The sequence below is a fragment of the Symphalangus syndactylus genome, chromosome 24, assembly GCF_028878055.3.
Source record: "Symphalangus syndactylus isolate Jambi chromosome 24, NHGRI_mSymSyn1-v2.1_pri, whole genome shotgun sequence".
In the NCBI taxonomy this organism is placed as follows: Eukaryota; Metazoa; Chordata; class Mammalia; order Primates; family Hylobatidae; genus Symphalangus; species Symphalangus syndactylus.
In genome coordinates, this window is record NC_072446.2 from 62208918 (window position 1) to 62232593 (window position 23676).

At 41.6% G+C, this 23676-nt stretch overlaps 1 protein-coding gene across 3 annotated transcripts in view; it reads left to right on the forward strand.

Moving 5' to 3' along the window:
• SEL1L2 (SEL1L2 adaptor subunit of SYVN1 ubiquitin ligase) overlaps positions 1-23676 on the forward strand; it is a 165800-nt gene that overhangs the window by 122342 nt on the left and 19782 nt on the right. For all 3 annotated transcript variants that reach the window (XM_063633983.1, XM_055266153.1, XM_055266154.1), the window contains exons 6-14: positions 4079-4132; positions 4588-4647; positions 4739-4820; positions 6438-6592; positions 7472-7528; positions 14989-15057; positions 16454-16531; positions 22666-22728; positions 23271-23358. In XM_063633983.1, coding sequence (XP_063490053.1) covers positions 4079-4132; positions 4588-4647; positions 4739-4820; positions 6438-6592; positions 7472-7528; positions 14989-15057; positions 16454-16531; positions 22666-22728; positions 23271-23358 — 706 coding nt within the window. The remainder of the gene's footprint in view (positions 1-4078; positions 4133-4587; positions 4648-4738; positions 4821-6437; positions 6593-7471; positions 7529-14988; positions 15058-16453; positions 16532-22665; positions 22729-23270; positions 23359-23676) is intronic.

Consider the following 23676-nt stretch of genomic DNA (forward strand, 5'->3'; position numbering starts at 1 on the left):
TTGTAATTGCTGTGAAGAATTTATAAAATATCTTATACTTTTTTTTTTTTTTGGAGATGGAGTCTCACTCTGTCACCCAGGCTGGAGCGCAATGGTGCGATCTCAGCTCACTGCAACTTCCACCTCTCAGGTCCAAGCAATTCTCCTGCCTCAGCATCCCAAGTAGCTGGGATTACAGGTGCCTGCCATCACACGTAGCTAATTTTCATATTTTTGTAGAGACAGCGTTTCACCATGTTGGCCAGGCTGATTTTAAACAACTGACCTCAGGTGATCCATTCGCCTCGGCCTCCCAAAGTGTTGGGATTACAGGCATGAGCCACTGTGGATGGCTAAAATATCTTATACTTATAACAATCTATATTAAACTGATAATGACTTAATGTTAATCACACACAAAATCTCAAGTCATTTATATATCCCCACCACTGTATGTTATCAATGTCACAAATTACATCTTTTTACTATTTGATATACATTAAATGTAGTTTTATAGTTATAATTATTTCTATGTTTAGTCTTTTAAATTGTATACCAGAATTGATTTATGCACCACCATTACTATATTACAGGATTCTGTATTTGTCTACATATTTACCTTTTCATAGAGCTTTATATTTTCATATGCTTTTGTGTTGCTTTCTAGAGTTCTAGAGTCCTTTCTTTTCAACTTATAGGACTTCCTTTAGCAATTCTTTCAAAGCAGGTCTAGTGGTGATAAACTCCCTCAGCGTTTGTTTGTCTGGGAAGGGCTTTATTCTTCTTTCATTTTTGAAGGACACTTTTACCAAATATAGTGTTTTTGGTGGACAGCTTTTTCTTTTCCTTTTTTTTTTTGATGGAGTCTTGCTCTGTCACTAGGCTAGAGTGCAGTGGCACGATCTTAGCTCACTGCAACCTCCACCTCCTGGGTTCAAGTGACTCTCCTGCCTCAGCCTCCAGAGTAGCTGGGACTACAGGTGTGCACCACCATGCCCAGCTAATTTTTGTATTTTTAGTAGAGACAGGGTTTCACCATGTTGGCCAGGATGGTCTGAATCTCTTGACCTTGTGATCCGCCCGCCTTGGCCTCCCAAAGTGCTGGGATTACAGGTGTGCACCACTGCACCTGGCCTGGACAGCCTTTTCTTTCAGCATTTTGAATATATTATCCCATCCTCTTCTGGTCTGTAATGTTTCTGCTGAGAAATCTGCTGATAATGTTACGGGGGCTTCCTTTTATGTGACCAGTGGCTTTTCTCTTGCTGTTTTCAACATTCTTTGCCATTGACTTTGGAAAACTTGATTGTAAGGTGTCTTGGTTTGGGGCTCTTTGGGTTCATCTCACTTGGAATCCTTTGAGCTTCTTGAATTTAGATGCCTATTTCCTTCCTCATATTTGTGAGTTTTCAATCATTTTATCTTCAAATAACCTCTCTGTCCCTTTCTCTCTCTTCTTCTTCTGAGACTCTCATAATGTGTACATTGTTCCACTTGATGGTATCCCATAAGTCCCTTAGGCTTTCTTTACTTGTCTTCATTCCTTTTTCTTTTTGTTCCTCTAACTCAGTAATTTCAACTGACCTATGTTCAAGTTTGCTGATTGTTCAGTTTCATAAACTCTATTATTGAATTCCTTTAGTGTATTTCTAAAATTCAGATATTTTATTCTTCAGCTTCAGAATTTCTGTTTTTTTTAATAGTTTCTCTTTGTTGATATTCTCATTGTGTTCATGCATCATTTTCCAGATTTTGTTTTCTGTATTCTCTTATGGTTCATTGAGCTTCTTCAAGATGATTATTCTAAATTATTTGTTAGGTAATTCATTGTTTGGTGTTTCTTTAAGGTTGATTTAAGGAGATTTTGTTCCTTTCATAGGACCATCTTTTCCTGTTTCCTGGTGTGCCTTGTTGTTGTTGTTATTATTATTATTATTATTTTGCTACAATTTGTGCATTTGAAAAAACAGCTATCTCTCCTAGTCTTTATAGACTAGCTTCATATGTGAAAGGCCTTCACCAATCAGCACAGTTAAAAATTCTGATGGCTTCTCGAACCTTTTCTGGGGATGCATCTTCTCTGGGCTTGTGTATGTAATTTCCCAATTAGAGTGGTTTGCCAGTTTTTTTTTTTCCAGGAGTTTATAATCTCTTACTCCTTCTGATGTCTGTCTGTGGTACTGCAAGTTCTCTGGCACTGCAGTAAGCCATTGAGCTCTTTTGTTCTCAGTAACCCCTAGGGATGGAAAATATACTGGTTCTGTCAGCACTGTGAGTTAGGTGAGGAAAAAAAACAGTCACTGGAACAGCCCCCTGAAAAGTCATGTGTTTCTTTCTTCGCTTTCCCTCCCAAGGTAGAAACTGTCAGTTGGGCTTTTTCTCCTGAAAGCACCAAGCTGTGCTGGCTTGAGGGAGGAGGGATCATGGATGAAATTAAATGACTTTTCTTACCTGTTTCATGGACTATTCTTGGCTTTGAGCTTGCCTGCTGTCCTATGACTTCTTAACTGGTTTCTGGAGTTCTCAAAAAGGCTTTTTTGATCATTTATAATTAAATCACTGTCCCTGTGAGGGAATGCAGTCCGAGGCTTCCTATTCCATCATCTTGCTCTGTGCTCAGCCTTTCATTTTTTTATTCAGTATATTGGTTATTGTTTGGATATTTTACATCCATCACGTTAAAAATAATATGAAGAAAAGTATCCAAATCTAAATGGGTTTTTTGTGTGTTTTTTTGTTTTTTGTTTTTTGCTTTTTTTTTGAGATGGAGTCTTGCTCTGTCGCCCAGGCTGGAGTGCAGTGGCGTGATCTCAGCTCACTGCAACCTCCGCCTCCCAGGTTCACACCATTCTTCTGCCTCAGTCTCCCGAGCAGCTGGGACTACAGGTGTCCGCTACCACACCCAGCTAACTTTTTATATTTTTAGTAGAGACGGGGTATCACCGTGTTAGCCAGGATGGTCTCGATCTCCTGACCTCGTGATCCACCCACCTCGGCCTCCCAAAGTGCTGGGATTACAGGCGTGAGCCACCAGGCCCAGCCTAAATATTTTAAATACTGAAGGAAAAATATTTTGTTTCCACGAAAGGAAAGTATATAAGGGCCCTTGGTTTTATTACTATAATTTATACTAAAGCACAGTAAGAATTAGCCTATATTTACATATATTACACAAACCTCCCGCTATTGTGAGCTTTCCCAAATTCCTGCAGCCTTAATAAAAATGTGAAAGGATGCTTTGTTTGGTATAAGAAATAAATTAACAATGGCCGGGCGTGGTGGCTCACACCTATAATCCCAGCACTTTGGGAGGCCTAGGCAGGTGGATCACTTGAGGTCAGCCTGGCCTTAGGTGAAAACCCATCTGGTCAATTGAGACCAGCCTGGCCAACATGGTGAAACCCCACCTCTACTAAAAATACAAAAATTAGCCAGTGTGGTGGTGGGCACCTGTAATCCCAGCTATTTGGGCGGCTGAGGTGGGAAAAATCACTTGAACCCAGGAGGTGGAGGTTGCAGTGGGCTGAGACTGCACCATTGCACTCCAGCCTGGGCAACAAGAGTGAAACTTCATCTCAAAAAAAAAGAAAGAAAGAAAAGAAAGAGGCTGGGCGTGGTGGCTCATGCCTATAATCCCAGCACTTTGGGAGGCCGAGGCGGGCAGATCATGAAGTCAGGAGATCAAGACCATCCTGGCCAACACAATGAAACCCTGTCTCTACTAAAAATACAAAAAAAAAAAAAAAAAAAAATAGCTGGGTGTGGTGGCGGGCACCTGTAGTCCCAGCTACTCAGGAGACTGAGGCAGGAGAATCACTTGAATCCTGGAGGCAGAGATTGCAGTGAGCCAGGATCTCACCACTACACTTCAGCCTGGGTGACAGAGTGAGACTCTGTCAAAAAAAAAAAAAAAAAAAAAGAAAGAGAAAGAAGAAAGAAAGAAAGAAAGAAAGAAAGAAAGAAAGAAAGAAAGAAAGAAAGAATTTAACAATGCAAATTATTATGAAGCAGACATTTAAGGTATCCCTTATCCATATAGATAAGAATAATTAGGAAATAAATTTATTTATTAAATTTTGTTTTTTCTTTTGTGCTTTAGGCATTAGGATTTTTGTCTTCTTATGGAATAGGAGTGGAATATGATCAAGCTAAGGTAAAGGTCATTCTGTTTTATTCTGGAACAAAATTGATTTCTTTAAAAGGGATATTGAATAAAATCTACTCATTAAGTAAAGGGGCTCACTCTAGTGTAGTAGTTGAAAGCACCAACTTAATAGTCAAAGAAATTTAGTGTTCTTATGCCGTAAGTTTCTTAAAGCATCATGAGTCAGCCTCTTCATTGAAGATAGATAATATCTGCTTCATAAGGAAATTATGATGATTAAATGAAATCTTATACGATGCCCTTATCACAGACTCCAGAGATTAGTAAACCCCTAATAAATGGCAGCCATCTTTACAAAGGAGACTGAAATTTGAAATTTATTTTGGAGTAACTTAATGGGTCATTGTGGGGCTAGGAATAAAAAAGGAATAGTTGGTTTGAGTTTCAAATTTAAATGGCCAACCTGGTTTGGGGGGTTTTTTGTTTGTTTGTTTTTACTTTAGGCACTGATATATTACACCTTTGGAAGTGCTGGAGGAAGCATGATGTCCCAGATGATTTTGGTTTGTAAACAAAATATTCTTGGGACCAAATTTGTATGCCATAAATACAGCATTGTCTTGAATATTAAGAATGCATCTGTCTGTGTTTTAGGGGTACAGATATTTGTCAGGAATCAATGTTCTACAGAATTGTGAAGTTGCCCTAAGTTATTACAAGAAAGTGGCAGATTATAGTAAGTAATCCACATAATTTATTTAAAAATAAACAGTTGCCAAGGAATTAGAAAAATAAATCAATAACGGTTCGATTGATATAAACTTATGAAAATATCAAAAGTGTATGTTTTTAATATTTTATAATACAATTCTTTTAGTACAATACAGAGTTTCTGTTTCCTTAATACTTTCCAAATAGTTTTAAAAGATTATACTCATTTTTTATTTTTCTTAATATGTATCCCCAAACAATTCTGTTTTACTTGCTTTTGTGATATTCTTTCCTTACTGAGAATTTGAATGTAGCACCAATAAATATTAAGCAGTTTCCCTAAATATAACATTTAGAATATGGGATGACTGCCAAAAATTCCTAAAGGAATGAATGTAAGGTACATACATTGGAGGTATCTGTCACCTCCAATTTGAATTTAATTTGAATTCAATTTGAATTGAATGAGAACAATTCAAGCAACCATTAGTTTACATGTAATCAGAATAACATCTAAGCACACATCTTTGGCACTATTAGGATCTGAGAAAAGGAAGAAGGAGAAAAAAACTAGTTTTGAATTTAAGATGCTGTATATAACAAGATCATTTCATGTGCTTAATGAAATTGGAATTACCATACATATTTCAAACTGCACACTTTGTTAGGTGTATTGAAGCATATCTATATATAGTCTTAGTCCCAGAAAAAAATTATGAATGGAGTGAGTTGTCTGCTCCTAAAATATTCCCTTTCCTTGAGTCTTTTTGGTCAAGATCTTCAGTAGAGTCTGATATAAGTTGATACCTTTTTTATTATTATTTTTATTTTTATTTTTTGAGATGGAGTCTCGCTCTGTCACCCAGGCTGGAGTACAGTGGCACAGTCTCGGCTCACTGCAAGCTCCTGGGTTCACACCATTCTCCTGCCTCAGCCTCCCGAGTAGCTGGGACCACAGGTGCCCGCCACCATGCCCGGCTAATTTTTTGTATTTTTAGTAGAGACGGGGTTTCACCATGTTAGCCAGGATGGTCTCTATCTCCTGACCTCGTGATCTGCCCGCCTCGGCCTCCCAAAGTGCTGGGATTACAGGCTTGAGCCACCGCACCCGGCCTATAAGTTGATACCTTACTTATATAGGTTGCAGAGAAGAACTAGAGAACCCAATAAACAAAAATTGCACTTTTTTTTTTTGAGACAGAGTATCCCTCTGTCATCCATGTTGGAGTGCAGTGGCTCGATCCCGGCTCACTGCAGCCTCTGCCTCCTGGGTTCAAGTGATTCTCATACCTCAGCTTCCCAGGTATCTGGGATTACAGGCGTGCACCACCATACCTGGCTAATTTTTGTATTTTTAGTAGAGACAGGGTTTCACCATGTTGGCCAGGCTGGTCTCGAACTCCTAACCTCAAGTGATCTGCCCACCTCTGCCTCCCAAAGAGCTGGGATTACAGACACGAGCAACCGCGCCTGGCCAAAAATCTGCAAATTTCTATTTTTCATGGATCTTCTGTCTCTATTAGTTGAACAGATTTCTGCACAATTTAAGATAATAAGCTAACAACAGTGTTTTCTCTAAATTGACTGTTGTCTCTTGCAGCCTCTGTTTTCTAGCTATTCTCTGGCTTGTTTTTATTCGCAGTTGCTGACACATTTGAAAAAAGTGAAGGTGTTCCAGTAGAAAAAGTGAGACTAACAGAAAGACCTGAAAATCTGAGTTCTAACAGTGAGATTTTGGATTGGGACATATACCAATACTATAAATTTTTGGCAGAAAGAGGAGATGTTCAGATACAAGTAATGTATACAGATGAGATTGAGTTTTTAGAACATGAAAATTACAAGGGGCTTAATTCTTTGAGTCCTGGAGGGATGAACAATGCCCCATCCTAAATAAGAAAGGGGAGAGACCCGCCCTCCTCTCTCACCCTACTCCTGTTTTGTTCCCTGCTACTTACAGTTCCTGTAGCCCACTGGAGAACTAGTTGCCATAATAATAGCAATTTTTTTGCATTTCTTCCTTAAAAATTAATTTTTTTTTTTTTGAGATGGAGTCTCGCTCTGTCACCCGGGCTGGAGTGCAGTGGCACAATCTCGGCTCACTACAAGCTCCGCCTCCCGGGTTCACGCCATTCTCCTACCTCAGCCTCCCAAGTAGCTAGGACTACAGGCGCCCACCACCATGCCTGGCTAATTTTTTGTATTTTTAGTAGAGACAGGGTTTCACCGTGTTAGCCAGGATGGTCTCGATCTCCTGATCTCGTGATCTGCCCACCTTGGCCTCCTAAAGTGCTGGGATTACAGGTGTGAGCCACCGTGCCCGGCCCCAGTGTTGGTTTTAATATGAATAAACTACGACAATCCAGAAAGATTCTGTTTTTGGGAATGGGAAAGTATTTGCATGATCTTTGAGAGCGAAGAGCTAAGGCCCCTAGGTTTATGTGCCTGGGTGTTTCTGTATCCCAGAAGGCCGGCTTCCAGCCACTAAGGAAGCCATATGTCCAGCAGCAACCAATTACCCAATAAATGATATAGTCTGGAATGTTTCCCTGATTTTTTCAGGACATTTCAAACGTGTCCAACAATCAAGACACTAAAGTAAAATCACCACGTAAATGTTTTCTTTATTTAAAGTAATACTGCTGCTAAAATCATTTCCAAACTTATCATTTCTAGGTCTCTCTTGGACAATTACATCTAAATGGGAGGAAAGGTCTAGATCAGGATTACTACGTAAGTCAATCTCAAGATCCAGTCACATGGAGTGGGGAAGGTAGTGGTGAGGGAGGCTGGCAGGGAAGTGAAAGCAGGGGGAGGGAGAGGTGGAAGAGTTGCTCAGAAAGCCCACTGATGCTTTCTTGGTCAACTGTGCTTCCCAGCTTCTTAGGAAGAAGTAAGTTCTCCAGAGGGAACACTTGCCCACCTGCCTTCAAGAACAAAGGGGAAGGGACTTCTGAGGAGCAATCGAGGCAGGGGGGTATCCATGTTCCAACAGAACCTAGTTCTGCCCACTCACACGCACTTTGGGCTGGGATTAGGGGAGAGAATATCCCCACCTGCCAGCCTGCACCCAAGGCCAGCTGCAGAGTCCACCTGGGGATCACCACTAAGGAGTCTGAGAGGCAACTTCATCCCCATTTGGCTAAATCAGAAGACAGACTGCTTTGAATATAATTAAAAATATATTAGACATCCTTATCATTTGCAAAGCTCCTTTTAATCATTTTGCTTAACCTTACCTTATCCCAGTGAGGTTAAAAGGTTAATTAACCAGCCGGGTGCGGTGGCTCATGCCTGTAATCCCAGCACTTTGGGAGGCTGAGGCGGGCGGATCACAAGATCAGGAGATTGAGTCCATCCTGGCGAACACGATGAAACACCGTCTCTACTAAAATTACAAAAAATTAGCCGGGTGTGGTGGCACGCGCCTGTAATCTCAGCTACTCGGGAAGCTGAGGCAGGAGAATCACTTGCACCCGGGAGGCACAGGTTGCAGTGAGCCCAGATCATGCCACTGCACTACAGTCTGGGCGACAGAGCAAGACTTCCTCTAAAAGAATAAAAATAAAAATAAATAAGTTAATTAACCATTCAAATTTATAGTGAGGAAAAAAAGCAAATGAAAAAATGAACTTGACCTTGACCTACACAGGATCCTCCTCTGTAAGACACCAGGGTCATGGGATGCATTCTTGCGTAGATTTTGACAGTGGTTTCAAGGCCCTACATCACCACAGACCTGGGAAGTAACTGGATTTTTTTTTTTTTTTAAGATGATTTTGCTGCTCTTTCCATTTATAGGAGCCACATGCTCCTTGTCTCAAAGGAACATGTAGCCTATTTCAACATAGTCCTAATGGCTAAGTGATAGAAACAACCACTTTATAAGGCTGTTACCTAAAAAAGTGACCTGTTACTACTTTGCATTTCATTTTGTGTTATTTTATCAATGTGTCTTTGGTACTATAATTTGTATTTTATATGAGGTCCAGTAAACATCAGGTAAATGTCGAAGTCATTTCATAAAATGTGATAAAATAGGTAGGAATTTAAATAAGCATATGCACCCCAAGACAGCTCAGTTGAAGATCCATAGATTTTCTTTCATCTTAATCATAACCAAAGTTTTAGCTTCTTAGATGGAAATATCTGGATTCATAATATTACTCTGTCAGATTTCAGCCTGCAATGAGTTTCTCATGTTAATCATAGAATGTGTAACTAGGAAGACGTCCTCATTTTCCATAAACATGAAATTTGGATGTGAGGGCACCCTAGCTTCAGCTGTAGGGAAGACAAACCAATCTTTGTACAGTGCAATAAAATCCCACTAAGTTGGTACTTCAGTCAGCTCCAGCCATTGTGGTCACCAGATGGCAGCTGCAGCTGCCTCCAGGTGAGGATGAAGTGCAATCCCAGGGCTGCTGTTGCAGGATCCCAGAGCTGTTGTGTAGCAGCCAGGCAGCTGAGTGTCACCCAGGAGCCCAGCCAGGATCTCCTGCGGGCTCATTCACGAGATTTTATTACATCTGTTTTACAAATGAGAAGCAGAGGCTGGAGACATAAAGGAAATTGCTTCAAGGCTCACAGCTGGGAAGTAAGATTGTTTAAGAAGCAGAATTTGAACTCAGGCCTTCAGAAATCAAAAGCTGAGCTCTTTCCATTAAACTTTATTTGACCCAGGCCAAAACAAAGAACAAAAAACAGCCTCTAAAATCTGTTCCCTCATTTATAAAGCAAGAAGAAGAAATGACATGATCTCTCAGTTTCCTTTAGCTCTTCCTGATAGTGGGTTGGGCCTCCTGCTTCCACATATCCCAAGAAGATGAGTTTAATTCCAGAACCATCCTTGTGGTTCAGGTACTCTTTGGGGGTAAGCACAGGCCGGTCCTTTCTTCTCCCCTCAGCCTAATGACCCTGAACTTGAATGGAGAACTCCAGTTGAAATCTCAAACTTTAAGACAAATTGACTTATCTATCAGTTATCTTTGTCTGCATTTTAAAAAAACAGCCCCAAACTTAGGTGGTTTTCAATAATAACCATTTATTTAATTCATAATTTTGGCAGGTCAGCAATTTTGGTTAGCCTCAGCTGAGCAATTCTGATCTGGGCCAGGCTCAGCTAATCTTAGCTGGGCTTGCTGGTGCATCTGCAGTTAGCTGGAACATTAGCTAGAGCTGGTTGGTTTATGATGGCTTCATCTGTGACTGCTACAATGACTGGGGCCCCTCTCCATGTGGTCTCATGCTCTAGCCAACTGGCCCAAGCTTTCCACATGGCAGTCAAAGGTTCTAAGAACACCAGAGCAGAAGTCTCTTGAGGCCTGAGCTCAGAACTGACAAGTCACTTCTGCCACATTCTTTTGACCAAAGCAAATCACAAGGCCAGCAAACTTGGAGGGGTAGGGAAATGGGCTTCTCTCAATGGGCAGAGCTGCAAAGTACTGTGGTCATTCTTGCAACATGCCATAGTGTAGCTGCGCCAGAATCAACTTGGAATGGCAGGGAAGATACATAAGGGAAAGGGAAGATACAAAGATAAATCCAGTTTCCAAAAGGATATTACTGCAGCTTTTTTCATGCCTCGCTTCTCATCTTTCCAAGTCTCTCCTCCTCAGAGAGGATAATGTTTTCTTTTTATTTTATTTTATTTTCTTTTTTAATTGACTCATAATAATTGTACATATTTATGGGATACAATGTGATGTTTTGATAGTTACATAATATATTCATTATGTAATATATACATATGTATACAAACGTAGTGTATACATTATGTAATGATCAAACCAGGGTAATTTGCAAATCCATCACCACAAATACTTGTCATTTCTTTGGGGTGAGCACATTCAAAATCCTCTCTTCTAGTTATTTTGAAATATACAATACCTTCTTTTTAACTATAGTCCTCAGCCTGAAGACCACCACTTGAGCCGGTATGCTAATATTTCAGTCCACCAAAGAGAATTATTAGTATAAGACTCTCTTTAAATATGATGCTCCAGTCCACTGCTCAGAAAAATAAATTTCAAAATACCTGGAAATGACTAGCTTGCCTTTCTTTTCCTTCCTCACTGTTTGGTTGAACTAATCTCTCTCATGAGTTGTCATCAAAGAAAACATTTTTACCCTCTCCCTGACCAAATTCTTAATTATTGAAAAATATTGTATATGCAATTCTTGATTACATTATCTTGAATTTTCTACACATAGATTTTAATTTTATTTGCATTTCTAAATATATGCAGGCTCAGAATAAATTGGATTAGGAAAGCAGGATGTTTGGGTGAATATTATTAAAATGGATAAAGCGTAATTAAATTAAACCTAGCAGAAGAATAATATCAAATTTGTAAGGGCAATTGCTTTGTCTATCCTATCACCCATTTAAAAATTTAAACAAAGAGCTAATATCATCTTTTCTCAGGATGTTCTACAGAGCAAGAGATGAAAGAAGTATTCAGGCCAGGCGCGGTGGCTCACGCCTATAATCCCAGCACTTTGGGAAGCTGAGGCGGGCGGATCACGAGGTCAAGATATTGAGACCATCTTGGCCAACATGGTGAAACCCCGTCTCTACTAAAAATACAAAAATTAGCTGGGCATGGTGGTGCACGCCTGTAGTCCCAGCTACTCAGGAGACTGAGGCAGGAGAATCACTTGAATCTGGGAGGCAGAGGTAACAGTGAGCTGAGATTGCGCCACTGCCCTCCAGCCTGGCGACAGAGTGAGACTCCGTCTCAAAATATATATATATATATATATATATGTATATATTCATAAATGTTTTTAGAACAATAAATTTTCTTGGCATTTCATTCTAGGGGAAATGTTACAAACTGGTTAAACTACAGATTTTCTTAGAGCCAATGAAAAATCATGATCATTTTTTAAAAAGAGAGATATGGGTTCAAATAATAAAACTTTACTTACTTAGCATAATACCTGGGACATACTATATTTCATAAGACACCACCAATTGTAAGACAAACAAGTATTTTATGTTCTGAGGAAGAAAAAAAACCCTACCAATATATATTATAATATGTCCTGATGGAAGTGAGGTGGGAGGAGACGTACATCTTAGAATCAGTGAAATATGATGATGGGTGCTCAGTTAATATTTGAAGGAAGGATGGATGGAAAGATGGATGGACGGATGGATGGATGGATGGATGGATGGATGGATGGATACTTGATCTTAACTGTTTGAGAGCAAGAACTCATCTTGGCTCGTGTATATCCATCAAGGTAGCTTGCTTGGTGGTAGTTTCACGTGGTGTTTAATAAAGGTTTATATAGTTGAAGCAATAGTATTAAGGATATGTAAATTTAAAACTGAAAAAAAAAAGGGAATGAAATGCTAAGTAAGCCATGACAGTGGAGCAGTGTATGAGACAGAGTGTCAATTCCTTTAGGTCTTTATCAAATCATTATATTTAAGGGTGGGGAAAACTCCAGGATTTATATTTGCTTCTGGAGAACAAGTTACTTTCTTTTAAAATTTCACTGATTTCCCAGAATGAAACTTTTTTCAGAAGTCTCTATTACAAGATATTTGAGAGCCAAATTACTAAACTGGACTATGAGAATGATTTTACAGAATCATAATACTACAGCTAGAAGAGCCCATAAAGATTAAAGTCCAGCTGCCTTGTTTTAGAGATGGATAGACATTCATTCATTTATTCATTTCTGAAACATTTCCTGGTGCCTAACATATAGCCCACACTATGCTAAGTACAGAGGATTCAACATTGGAGGAGACAAAATAAGTCGATAATGAAATCAACGGATGAATGCCACAATACGGACAGGATGAGGTGCCGTGAGAGCACAGAGGAGGAGAATCTGAATAAGGAAACCAAGCCCAGGAGATAATGTAATTTGTGTGATTTACACAGTTACCTGGGGACATACTTTGGTCATGGCTCAGTAGAGAGATTCATGAGATACACTTTTATTTTTGATATTAGTGTTCTCTCATTTAGTAACTTGTACATTGCTATAACTTTCTCCTCTCCAGCTGACACTTAGATGATTCCAGGCATTTTATCTTCAGGATTCCCTAACATTTATAGACCTTCAGTGGCTTCTATTTTCTATTTTTTATTTTAAAATAAAATAAAATCCTTACGACCAGGTGTGGTGGCTCACACCTGTAATCCCAGCACTATGGGAGACGAAAACGGGAGGATCACCTGAGGTCAGGAGTTCAAGATCAGCCTGGCAAACATGGCAAAACCCTATCTCTACTAAAAATACAAAAATGAGCCGGTTGTGTTGGTCGCACATCTGTAATCCCAGCTACTCAGGAAGATGAGGCAGGAGAATCGCTTGAACCCAGGAGGTGGAGGTTGCAGTGAGCCGAGATCATACCACTACACTCCAGCCTGAGTGACAGAGCAAGACTCTGTCTCAAAAAAATTTTTTTTAATTAAAAAAAATAAAATCCTTAGCCTAGTATTCAAGACTGTTTATAGTAATGACGCCACCTTATTTTTGCAAGTCTTAGCTTTTGAATGTTCTATTTCAGCCACGCTGAAGTAATCACTATTTTCTGAACACACCTTGGCCACTCCCATCCCCATTCGTTTGCTCAGGTTCTTCCCGTAGCCTCTGTACTGGTGACTTGTCACCATCTTTCATGAGGCCTTGATCATTTTAGCCCTCCTCTGTATACTGTGGAGACAGAGTGGTGAGTTGCTTATTGATCTCAAGTACTAACTGCATGACCCTGACATGTTGGTAATAAGATCAGATATTAATAATACCCTCTGATGGTGCTATTGTGAAGATTAGGTAAGAAAAAGTTTGCAAAACACTTATTGGAGAACTGGATACAATGTCTTTTATTCTATTCTCTTCTAATTCCTTATGGAGTTTCTTTTATATCACCTATTACCTACTATCTTACTGCTATGTATATATATTTTCTTTCTCAGGAACATTGCTAGGGAGCAAATGTAGGAATCATGTTTCTGTTTATGAATCACCTAATACGTAACATACTATCCTATATATAGCAGGCTTCAGTCAAGTTTTTGAAAGGGTAAATGAAGATTGGAAGAGCTGGATGGATGAATGGATGCATGACACCATGAGGTTCAGCTGTGGCAGCATTTGTACTTATGTCCACAAAGAAGTTAGCAACATTCCTACAGCAAACTTCCATGTAAAATAACTACCAGCAGTTCTTCCTTAAACATTCTCTTCTCTTTGAGAAGGAATGTCTTTGCACATCAACCTGATCAAGACTTTTTCAAAGAGCAGAAGGGTTGTATCCTAACAGGACACTTTAAAAAGTAGCTTCATAGCTGGGCATTGTAGGGGGTGCCTGTAATCCCAGCTACTCGGGAGGCTGAGGCAGGAGAATCACTTGAACCCAGAAGACGGAGGTTGCAGTGAGCTGAGATCGTGCCACTGCACTTCAGCCTGGGCTACAGAGTGAGACTCCACCTCGAAAAAAAAAAAAAGAGCTGTTTCATACCACGTTCTTGAGGCTGATTTCTTTTATTGCTCTATATGGTTTCCGAGGAGGGGCTTTCCGGAAGGTCGAGATGAGGCCTAGGGAGTGTGGCAGCAAGGGACAAGGTCAGCCCTTATGTGTTCTAGACAGAGTGCTTCATTTAATGTAACGACCTAGACAAAATCAGAGGCTTTACTGGCCTCCTTCAATTTGAGTCAGAAGGAATTGTCTTAAAGCTCACTTCTGCATAAAGACTGATCTCAGCAGCCAGCCAAGTGTGTCTGGTCTTACTCTGCCTACAAACATTAGGATACTGTGTATCCAATTCTGCCAACCACAGTAAAACCTCATTAAGTACACAGTGTCAACAGAGAAGCCTGCTTTTCAAAATAATGGACTATTTAGCTTCACAGCTGGGATTCATCTCTCCCTACAAACTACATTCCCATCGTGGCTTTCCAAATGTAAGAAGCAAGTCCTCATGTTATAAAATTATATGTAAGAAAGAGATATAGATACTCTCCCACTCCTCAGGTTATGGTTGAAAAAGCACTTGGTTGGAATAGTGCCTTGAACAAAATGGGCGTTTCACAGATTTTTTTTAAGCTCAGTGGCAAGAACCATAGATATTTTTTGAATGCATATTGAATAAAGTTTGGTTCAAAAAGCTATTTTGAAGGATTTATTTTGTGACTAGCAATAACACTGTTCCTTTTCTCTCCAGAAAGCATTACACTACTTCTTAAAGGCAGCAAAGGCCGGGAGTGCAAATGCCATGGCATTTATAGGAAAGGTACATGCTTCATCTTGATTCATTGTTTTCATTTATTAAAAACCTAAGAAGTTAAACTGGGCATAGCAGCGTGTGCCTGTTGTCCCAGCTACTTGGGAAGTTAAGGTGGGAAGATCACTTGAGCACAGGCAACCAGCCTGGGCAACATGGCAACACCCTCATCTCAAAATAATTAAAATTTAAATTTAAAAATTAAAAAATCTAACAAATTAATGATACCAGCTCATTGAACCCATTGTAGAGGGACAGGGCAGCAGGCCTCTTTCACGGAAGCAGCCAAGTGGGGCATCTGGCTGCAACCCAAGGGTGGTATTCTTGAGGTGACAGTTTGGGAAGAAGCCCGATATAACAGCAGCCTTTATCTGGGGCACCAAAAGCAGCCTTAAAAGTGCACCTCGGCCGGGCGCGGTGGCTCATGCCTGTAATCCCAGCACCTTGGGAGGCTGAGGCAGGTGGATTGTTTGAGGTCAGGAGTTCAAGACCAGCCTGGCCAACATGGTGAAACCCCCGTCTCTACTAAAACTACAAAAATTAGCTGGGCGTGGTGGCGGGTGCCTGTAATCCCAGCTACTTGGGAGGCTGAGGCAGGAGAATCACTTGGACCTGGGAGACAGAGGGTGCAGTGAGCTGAGATCATGCCACTGCTCTGTAGCCTGGGCAACAGAGGGAGACTCCATCTCCAAAAATAAAAAATAAAATAAAAATGTGCACCTGGCCCAGGGCTCCTGCTCTGAGCTTAGCTATGAGCCTGTGACCACCCCGCTCCCCAATATGTAAGAGGAGATCCAGGTTGGTTGAGCGCAGGAGATGGGTACAGGTCTCAGCCCAATCAGGCCCTTCTCTCCTCTACTACTGGAGTGTGAATCAGCTCCAGGCTGACCAGAGCTATCCTTCTGCCACCTCTGATAGGAGGCCTCCTGTGGCTGCAGAGTAGCCTGGTAGAGGGTTGCTCTGGAAAGGCACATTCTTCTGTCTCCTTCAAAGACTATTCACTCCCCTGTGTGCCACCCTTGGCTCCCTGCAGCCGATTTGCATTAGTAACCATAGGGACGAATGTCCTGCTTCCTAAGTGCAACATACAGTAAATGTAGATGCAAAAAAAAAAAAAAAAGAGAGAGAGAGAGAAAACACAAACAGGGTCCATTTCTTTGCCTTCAGGCAGGGTCACTCCAGAAGTCTGTAATAAATGGTACTCTTACTTTTTCTTGTCGTTTTAAATTGAGGTAAAATGTAAATATGTAAATAACACAAAATTGACTACTCTACAGTATACAATTCAGTGGCATTTACTACATTCAATATGTTGTACCACTGTTACCTCTATTTCATTTTAAAATATTTGCATTACTCTCAAATTGTTTTGTTTTTTCTATCCTCTTTTCATTTTTCTTCCTAGATGTACTTAGAGGGGAATGCTGCCGCGCCGCAAAATAACGCTACTGCCTTCAAGTACTTTTCCATGGCAGCCAGTAAGGTATGTCCTCAATGCACTGCTGTAAACACATACACACAAGTTGCTTTTATTACGTGCAGACTGGTGCCAAAGAATTGACTTCGAAGTCCCAAGCCCAGATAATGGGCCTGTAAGGAGTTTTGTGTCCTGGAGAAGTATAATATTGGTGATGGGAGTAAGGGAAGCTACAACTTGTCTTCTTGGAAAATAAAAAATGGCAGTGGCTTGTGCTGTCCTAGCAGAGGCCAGGAGGAGGCCAGACAGAAGTTCAGCTTTCCCATCTCCCTCATGCAGTAGATGAGGCCATCTAGCTTAGGAACAGGAAACAAAAGAGATGAGGACAGAGGAAGGGAAAACCCAATCAATAACTGCAGGAAGTTCAAGACAAAGACATCCTAGGAATGTCCAGTTTTCTCCAGTCACATCTCATCCAAAGGCCAGAGCTCCCTCTGGCCCAGGTGGGAGCTTGTCAGGGAGGAGGCCAGGGCAAGGCGACTGAGAATAGGGATCTGGAGACAGAATCCTTGCTTGAATGCCAGCCCTAAAACTGACTAGCTGTGTGAACATGGGCAAGTTACTTAGCCTTTCTGTGCCTCAATTTCCCCATCTGTAAAATGGGAATATAAGAATATTTGCCTGCCAGGCACAGTGGCTCATGCTTGTAATCCCAACACTTTGGGAGGCTGAAACAGGCAGATTGCTTGAGCTCAGGAGGTTGAGACCAGCCTGGGCAACATGGTGAAACCCCATCTCTACAAAAAATACAAAAATTAGCCAGGTGTGCTGGCACATACCTGTAGTCCCAGCTGCTCAGGAGGCTGTGCCTCATATTGTGAAGTACTTAAAGCAGTGCCTGACACACAGTAAGTGCGCTATTATCTTTTGCAGTCTGGGGCCAGTAAGGTAGAGTGAACTTCAAAGCACATCCCAGACAGAATGAATTAGCTGTATGAGGGACCATCGAAATGGTATAATATACCTCCTGCATCGAAGTCTTTGCCTCTGCTCCTAGGGTCCGTGAGGCTGGTATCTGTCAGATAAAACTTAGTAGACTCCTCTGAATCCCTTTCATGCATAAAAAAATGCCCTCATCCAACACCCATCGGCCTGCTCTTGGCGAATGGCCTTGGTAAACTTTCTATCCCTGCACAGTAGGAAGCATTTTGTTGTCTTACAGTTGCATACTGGAACACTGGCAGTAAAGATGTGCTCAAACCAGGAATCACTTCAACTGTTCTCAGTTTTTAAAAACCCACACACTGCTTTAGGAGCCTATTTATAAGTGACTAGCACCTCGGAGCTGCTGCTATTGTGGTGTAAATTACTGAGAAGGCTAGTACTCCGCTCCTCTCCCTTGTAATTTATATGGAATTGTTGCTCAGAAAGGCAGTTATCTGAAGTACCATTAGATTAGGATGACAAGGAAGAGCAGACTGAAAAGGAGTAACAAGGAAAATGTCTTATCATCTGGCAAATAACACTGATTTGTCAGCCCATAAGCATAATGCCAGGGAGATGGGAGTGTAAATTAAGTCAGATTCCCAGCTCTTCAGGGTTGTGGAACCAGCCAGCAGTGATCTGGGTCTCTGGTGCGCTGAACCCGAGCTGCTTTCCTTTACAAAGGAAATCTGAACTTACAATTAAGGTAATTATTCTAAATGGCATTAGGGGGAGATGGCCACATACTTCTTGATCAGCGCCTGGACAATTTATTAGATTTCTCACTCTTACTACTTTTTTAAAAACTGCTTTCTAAATTTGTTTTTAAATTATATCAATACCATGACACAGAGCTACAGATTTCACAACCTCTTTTGTCTTATTTGCTTAGAAACAAGCACAGTGACTGTATGTGACATTGTGCCCATGTTGGACCACATTCCTCCAGTTCTCTCTTGCGCCCTGAGCTTGTCAGGCCCGTCCCCATCTCCATACTTTTGTCATCTGCCTCCCCTTCCCAGAGTCTCTTATTCTAAGTCCTACTAGTCCCCAGAGCGGAGCCCAATCCTCCCTCCATCCACAGAGCTGCCCCTGCCCTTGCTGGCTCACATGATCTCTTTCCTGTTCTGAACTTACCCTGCGTTCACTCCTGCTGCTGGGATTTAACTGCTTCCTACCTGTGGCTTCTCCCCTCCTGTCCAAAGGCCATGTGTCCTCAACTAGAGGAGGGCAAAGGTCCTGCCAGGGGGTTATTAAATAAAGGGGTCCAGAGCAGGGGTTTATTAAATATTTGCCAAAGAAATGCCTATCTGCTCCCTGGCTTCATGTCAGTTAACCTAAGCAAGAGCATTACACCCTAAAACAGCAGGTGTATACTGCGGGGGTTGGCTATACATATGGTTTTTCTGGCCCAGAAAGTGTTTTAAAAATCAGTAAACTGGCCAGGCATGGTGGATCACGCCTGTAATCCCAACACTTTGGGAGGCTGAGGCGGGCGGATCACCAGGTCAAGAGATCGAGACCATCCTGGCCAACATGGTAAAACCCCATCTCTACTAAAAATACAAAAATTAGCTGGGCATGGTGGCATGTGCCTGTAGTCCCAGCTACTCAGGAGGCTGAGGCAGGAGAATCGCTTAAACCCGGGAGGCAGAGGTTGTAGTGAGCTGAGATCACGCCACTGCACTCCAGCCTGGCAACAGAGCAAGACTCTGTCCCAATAAATAAATAAATAAAAATAAATGAGTAAAATTCACATCCAAATCTAAATATCTAGCTTTTCTTGAAAATGACAAAAGCTAGCTAGGCATGGTGGCTCACACCTGTAAATCCCAGCACGTTGGGAGGCTGAGGCTGGTGGATCACTTGAGGTCATGAGTTCAAGACCAGCCTGGTCAACATGGTGGAACCCCGTGTCTACAGAAAGTACAAAATTAGCCGGGCATGGGGGTGCAAGCCTGTAATCCCAGCTACTTGGGAGGCTGAGGCATGAAACTCACTTAAACCCAGGAGGCAAAGGTTGCAGTGAGCTGAGATCACTCCACAGCACTCAAGCATGGGTGATAGAGCAAGAGTCTGTCTCACAAAAAAAAAAGAAAAAAGAAAAAAGAAAATGGCAAACGCTGATGAAACAGGACTGCCATTCCATGTGGCACCAACCAGCTGGAGCAGAGGAACTGAGAGCTGCTGCTGCCTTCACACAGGGCAGGGACTCCACGTGTCTCCATCTGCACCACTGTCTCCACTACCTGGCATATTTTATTTCTTATATCACTGGCATGGTTCCTGCAGGTGTCTGAACTGGCCACTCTTCGCCTGACAAGTTCTAAATAGGTACGCTGGGCCTTAAACAGTGATGGGCAATTCACTGAGTCCCTGGGGTCCCAGGGACTCCCTTAGAGGAGAAAATAATTTGTCCCTGCTATTCTAACCTTTCTCCTTTCTCTCTCCCTTCTTCGTTCCCTCCTTTCATATCTGTTTCCTTCCCTTCTGTATTAGTCCGTTCTCACATTGCTAATAAACATATACCCAAGACTGGGTAATTTATAAAGGAAAGAGATTTAATTGGCTCACAGTTCAGCATTGCTGGGGAGGCCTCAGAAAATGTACAATCATGGCAGAAGGGAAAGCAACCACATCCTTCTTCACATGGCAGCAGCAAGGAGAAGTGCAGAGCAAAAGAGGGAAAAGCCCCTTATAAAGCCATCAGATCGCATGAGAACTCACTCACTATCACAAGAACAGCAGCACGGGGGTAACCGCCCCCATGATTCAATTACCTCCCACCAGGTCTCTCCCATGATGCATGGGGATTATAGGAACTACAATTCAAGATGACATCTAAACGAGGCTAATTAGAAGAAGACAGACTCACTAGACTTTGCCGCATCCATCACACTGAGCCTTACTACTTCCAGAGCAGAGCAACTCAAGACTCCCAGAACCACAGGACGTGTGGCCAGGAGAGAAGAGGGAAGAAGAGAGCAGAGTTATACCACCTGTTTTAAATACAGATGGACTGTCCTTAAGAACTCTTGGCCGGGCATGGTGGCTCATGCCTGTAATCCCAGCACTTTGGGAGGCCAAGGCGGGTGGATCACGAGGTCAGGAGATCGAGACCATCCTGGCTAACACAGTGAAACCCTGTCTCTACTAAAAATACAAAAAATTAGCCGGGCGCGGTGGCGGGCGCCTGTAGTCCCAGCTACTCGGGAGGCTGAGGCAGGAGAATGGCGTGAACCCGGGAGGTGGAGCTTGCAGTGAGCCGAGATCGTGCCACTGCACTCTGGCCTGGGCGAAAGGGCGAGACTCCGACTCAAAAAAAAAAAAAAAAAAAAGAACTCTTACAATAGCAGATCATTTCATATGATAGGCTCAAAATTTGGAGTCTTGAAACCACTTTTGAAATATGCCTTCGCTATTTATGTGCTATTCCTGTGTTACTGAGAGTTACTCCGGCTGCATCTACAATAACCAAATGTACGTGGTAAGAGGAAATTTGGAGAGCTTTTTATTAGAACGTAAGTTCCTGCAGAAACACTAGAAACCTGTAAAACATACCTACAGGTCTGCTGAATCAAAGTCAGTTGGTCGGCAGGGTGCGGTGGCTCACGCCTGTAATCCCAGCACTTTGGGAAGCTGAGATGGGCAGATCACTTGAGGCTAGGAGTTTGAGACCTGCCTGGCCAACATGATGAAACCCCATCTCTATTAAAAATACAAAAAATCAGCTGGGCATGGTGGCACGCACCTGTAATCCCAGTTACTCAGGAGGCTGAGGGAGGAGAATAGTTTGAACCAGGGAAGCAGAGGTTGCAGTGAGCTGAGATCACCTCACTGCACTCCAGCCTGGGCAACAGAGTGAGACTCCATCTCAAAAAAAAAAAAAAAAGAAAGTCAGGTGGTCAATCATGGTTTCTTACTGTAGTCGCTAGAGGGTGAAATGCGTGATAGGACATGGAAAGAAAAAGGAGTTTTCTCCTTGAGGAAGTCACTTTCAAGGTTCACTCTTCCTCCAAAATTGATATGCTAAATATCAATATATTTGAACATGTGCTGAATACTAAATGTGCTAAATACTCCCTTCCTGAGAGTATTCCGAATATTAATCAGAAAATAAATGGTAATTAATTTAGCATCAAGTGGAAAAGGAAACATCGGGGATGTTATAAGCAATAAATTTGAGTAAAGAAATATACCAACAATGCTTTACTATCTGTAGTGGCTGGATTGAAATCCACAGAGTCTCTAAAATGTGATTAGGCCATTTACATCAACCTCCTTAGACCTGAGTAGGTAACAAGTGTCTGGATAGACTTCTCCCTTCTGGAAAACTCCTACACATCCTTTAAGACCTAGCTCAAATGTCACCACTCCTGACAACTTGATCTCCTTCAGTTCCTAGTCTAAATCAGGCAATAGAGTGTCCCTCTTCTAGGTGTCTGCAACACTCTCGATCTATTTCTTTTTTCTTTTCTTTCTTTTTTTTTTTTTTTTGAGATGGAGTTTTGCTCTTTCGCCCAGGCTGGAGTGAAGTGGCACAATCTCGGCTCACTGCAACCTCCACTCCATGGGTTCAAGCGATTCTCCTGCCTCAGCTTCCCAAGTAGCTGGGATTACAGGTGTGTGCCACCACACCCAGCTAATTTTTACATTTTTAGTAGAGACAGGGTTTCACCATGTTGGCCAGGCTGGTCTCGAACTCCTGACCTCAGGTGATCCACCCACCTTGGCCTCCCTAAGTGCTGGGATTACAAGCGTGAGCCACCATGCCCGGCCTCAATCTATTTCAACTTTAGGACTTACCACATTTGACAGGACTCTAAGAGGTCTGACCTGCCCCTGCCCTTTGATATGGCTCAGAGCCCACTAGCATGTGAACTCTCCAAGGCAGGGATTATGGCTTCTTCATCTTTTACCTTTCACCTGCTACCTCTGCCCAGTGCCTACTATGGAATCATACACAAAACAAGTCCTAAATAAGTGTTGAATACAAGAATGGAGGAAAGATTTGACTTTTGTTTCCCTCTTCCCTTTTCTAGCCAGAAGGTTCATGAAAGTATAAAAGGAGGAACTAGAGTGGGTCAGAATAACCGGCCAACTGCCTTGATTAATCTCTTACTGGGTGCATGTCAAATATTTTGAAAAATTTTGCAGTAATTTTCCTTATCATGAATTCTTCTGGGACTTTACTTGGCTTTATAAAACTCTTCTAGGGCAATGCAATTGGCCTTCATGGGCTTGGTCTTCTTTACTTTTATGGAAAAGGAGTTCCCGTGGTAAGTTAAATTATTTTATTATATTTCTATTTGTAGCAATTTACAGGGTAAAATTCATGGTCATTCATTAGTTTACAGGAATTTATCTCTATTATCTGGTTTGCCAAACTGTGATATCAGATAATAGAGAATAAAATAATCCAATGAAATGTCTGCCAAAGAGACACTGAAGAACAAGCTTGTGACAAGAATAGTAATTCTAATTATATCTTAGAATCATAGATCCTAAGTAACCTTAGAAATCATCTATCCTCTGAGGACTTTATTGATGGAGAAATTTATCTTCATAGTCTTTTGAGTGACCTTCCCCAATATCTAACAAAACTTACAGTCAATGTAGAAAAAGACATAATTATGATGAAAATGAGACATTATTTCCTGATAGTCTAATAATGAAATAAAATATATAATATTTCTGATACTATTTTAATTAGCCTAAATCACATAGGGTACTGTCTATACTCTTTTCAAGCAGTGGAAGGCAATTGTTTCCATGGAGTTTTACTTGTGTCTTTGAGTAACAGAGTGCAATTATCTTGCAGAATTATGCCGAAGCACTTAAATACTTTCAGAAAGCTGCGGAGAAAGGGTGGCCCGACGCACAGTTCCAGTTAGGCTTCATGTACTACTGTAAGTGCCACAAATACAGCTGCTTTATTTAGAATGACAAATGCATTATTAAGTCTGCTCCTTTTATAACAAACATCAAAGGGTTGGTGTGAGTGGTTTAGACAGAACATTTAGGCAACAAATTAGAATTTGAAAAAGACTAAAGAAAAGGACACTGGTTGGGAGAGGGGACAAGGAGGTGCAGAGTCAGGAAGCTCATCTTTGACAAGGTTAAGTTGGAGGTGCTAGCAATATCCCGTGCACATCCCCAGAAGCGAGTATGAAACTCACAAGAAAGGCCAAACTTACAGAGAAGGTTCAAGAGGCATCAGCACACAG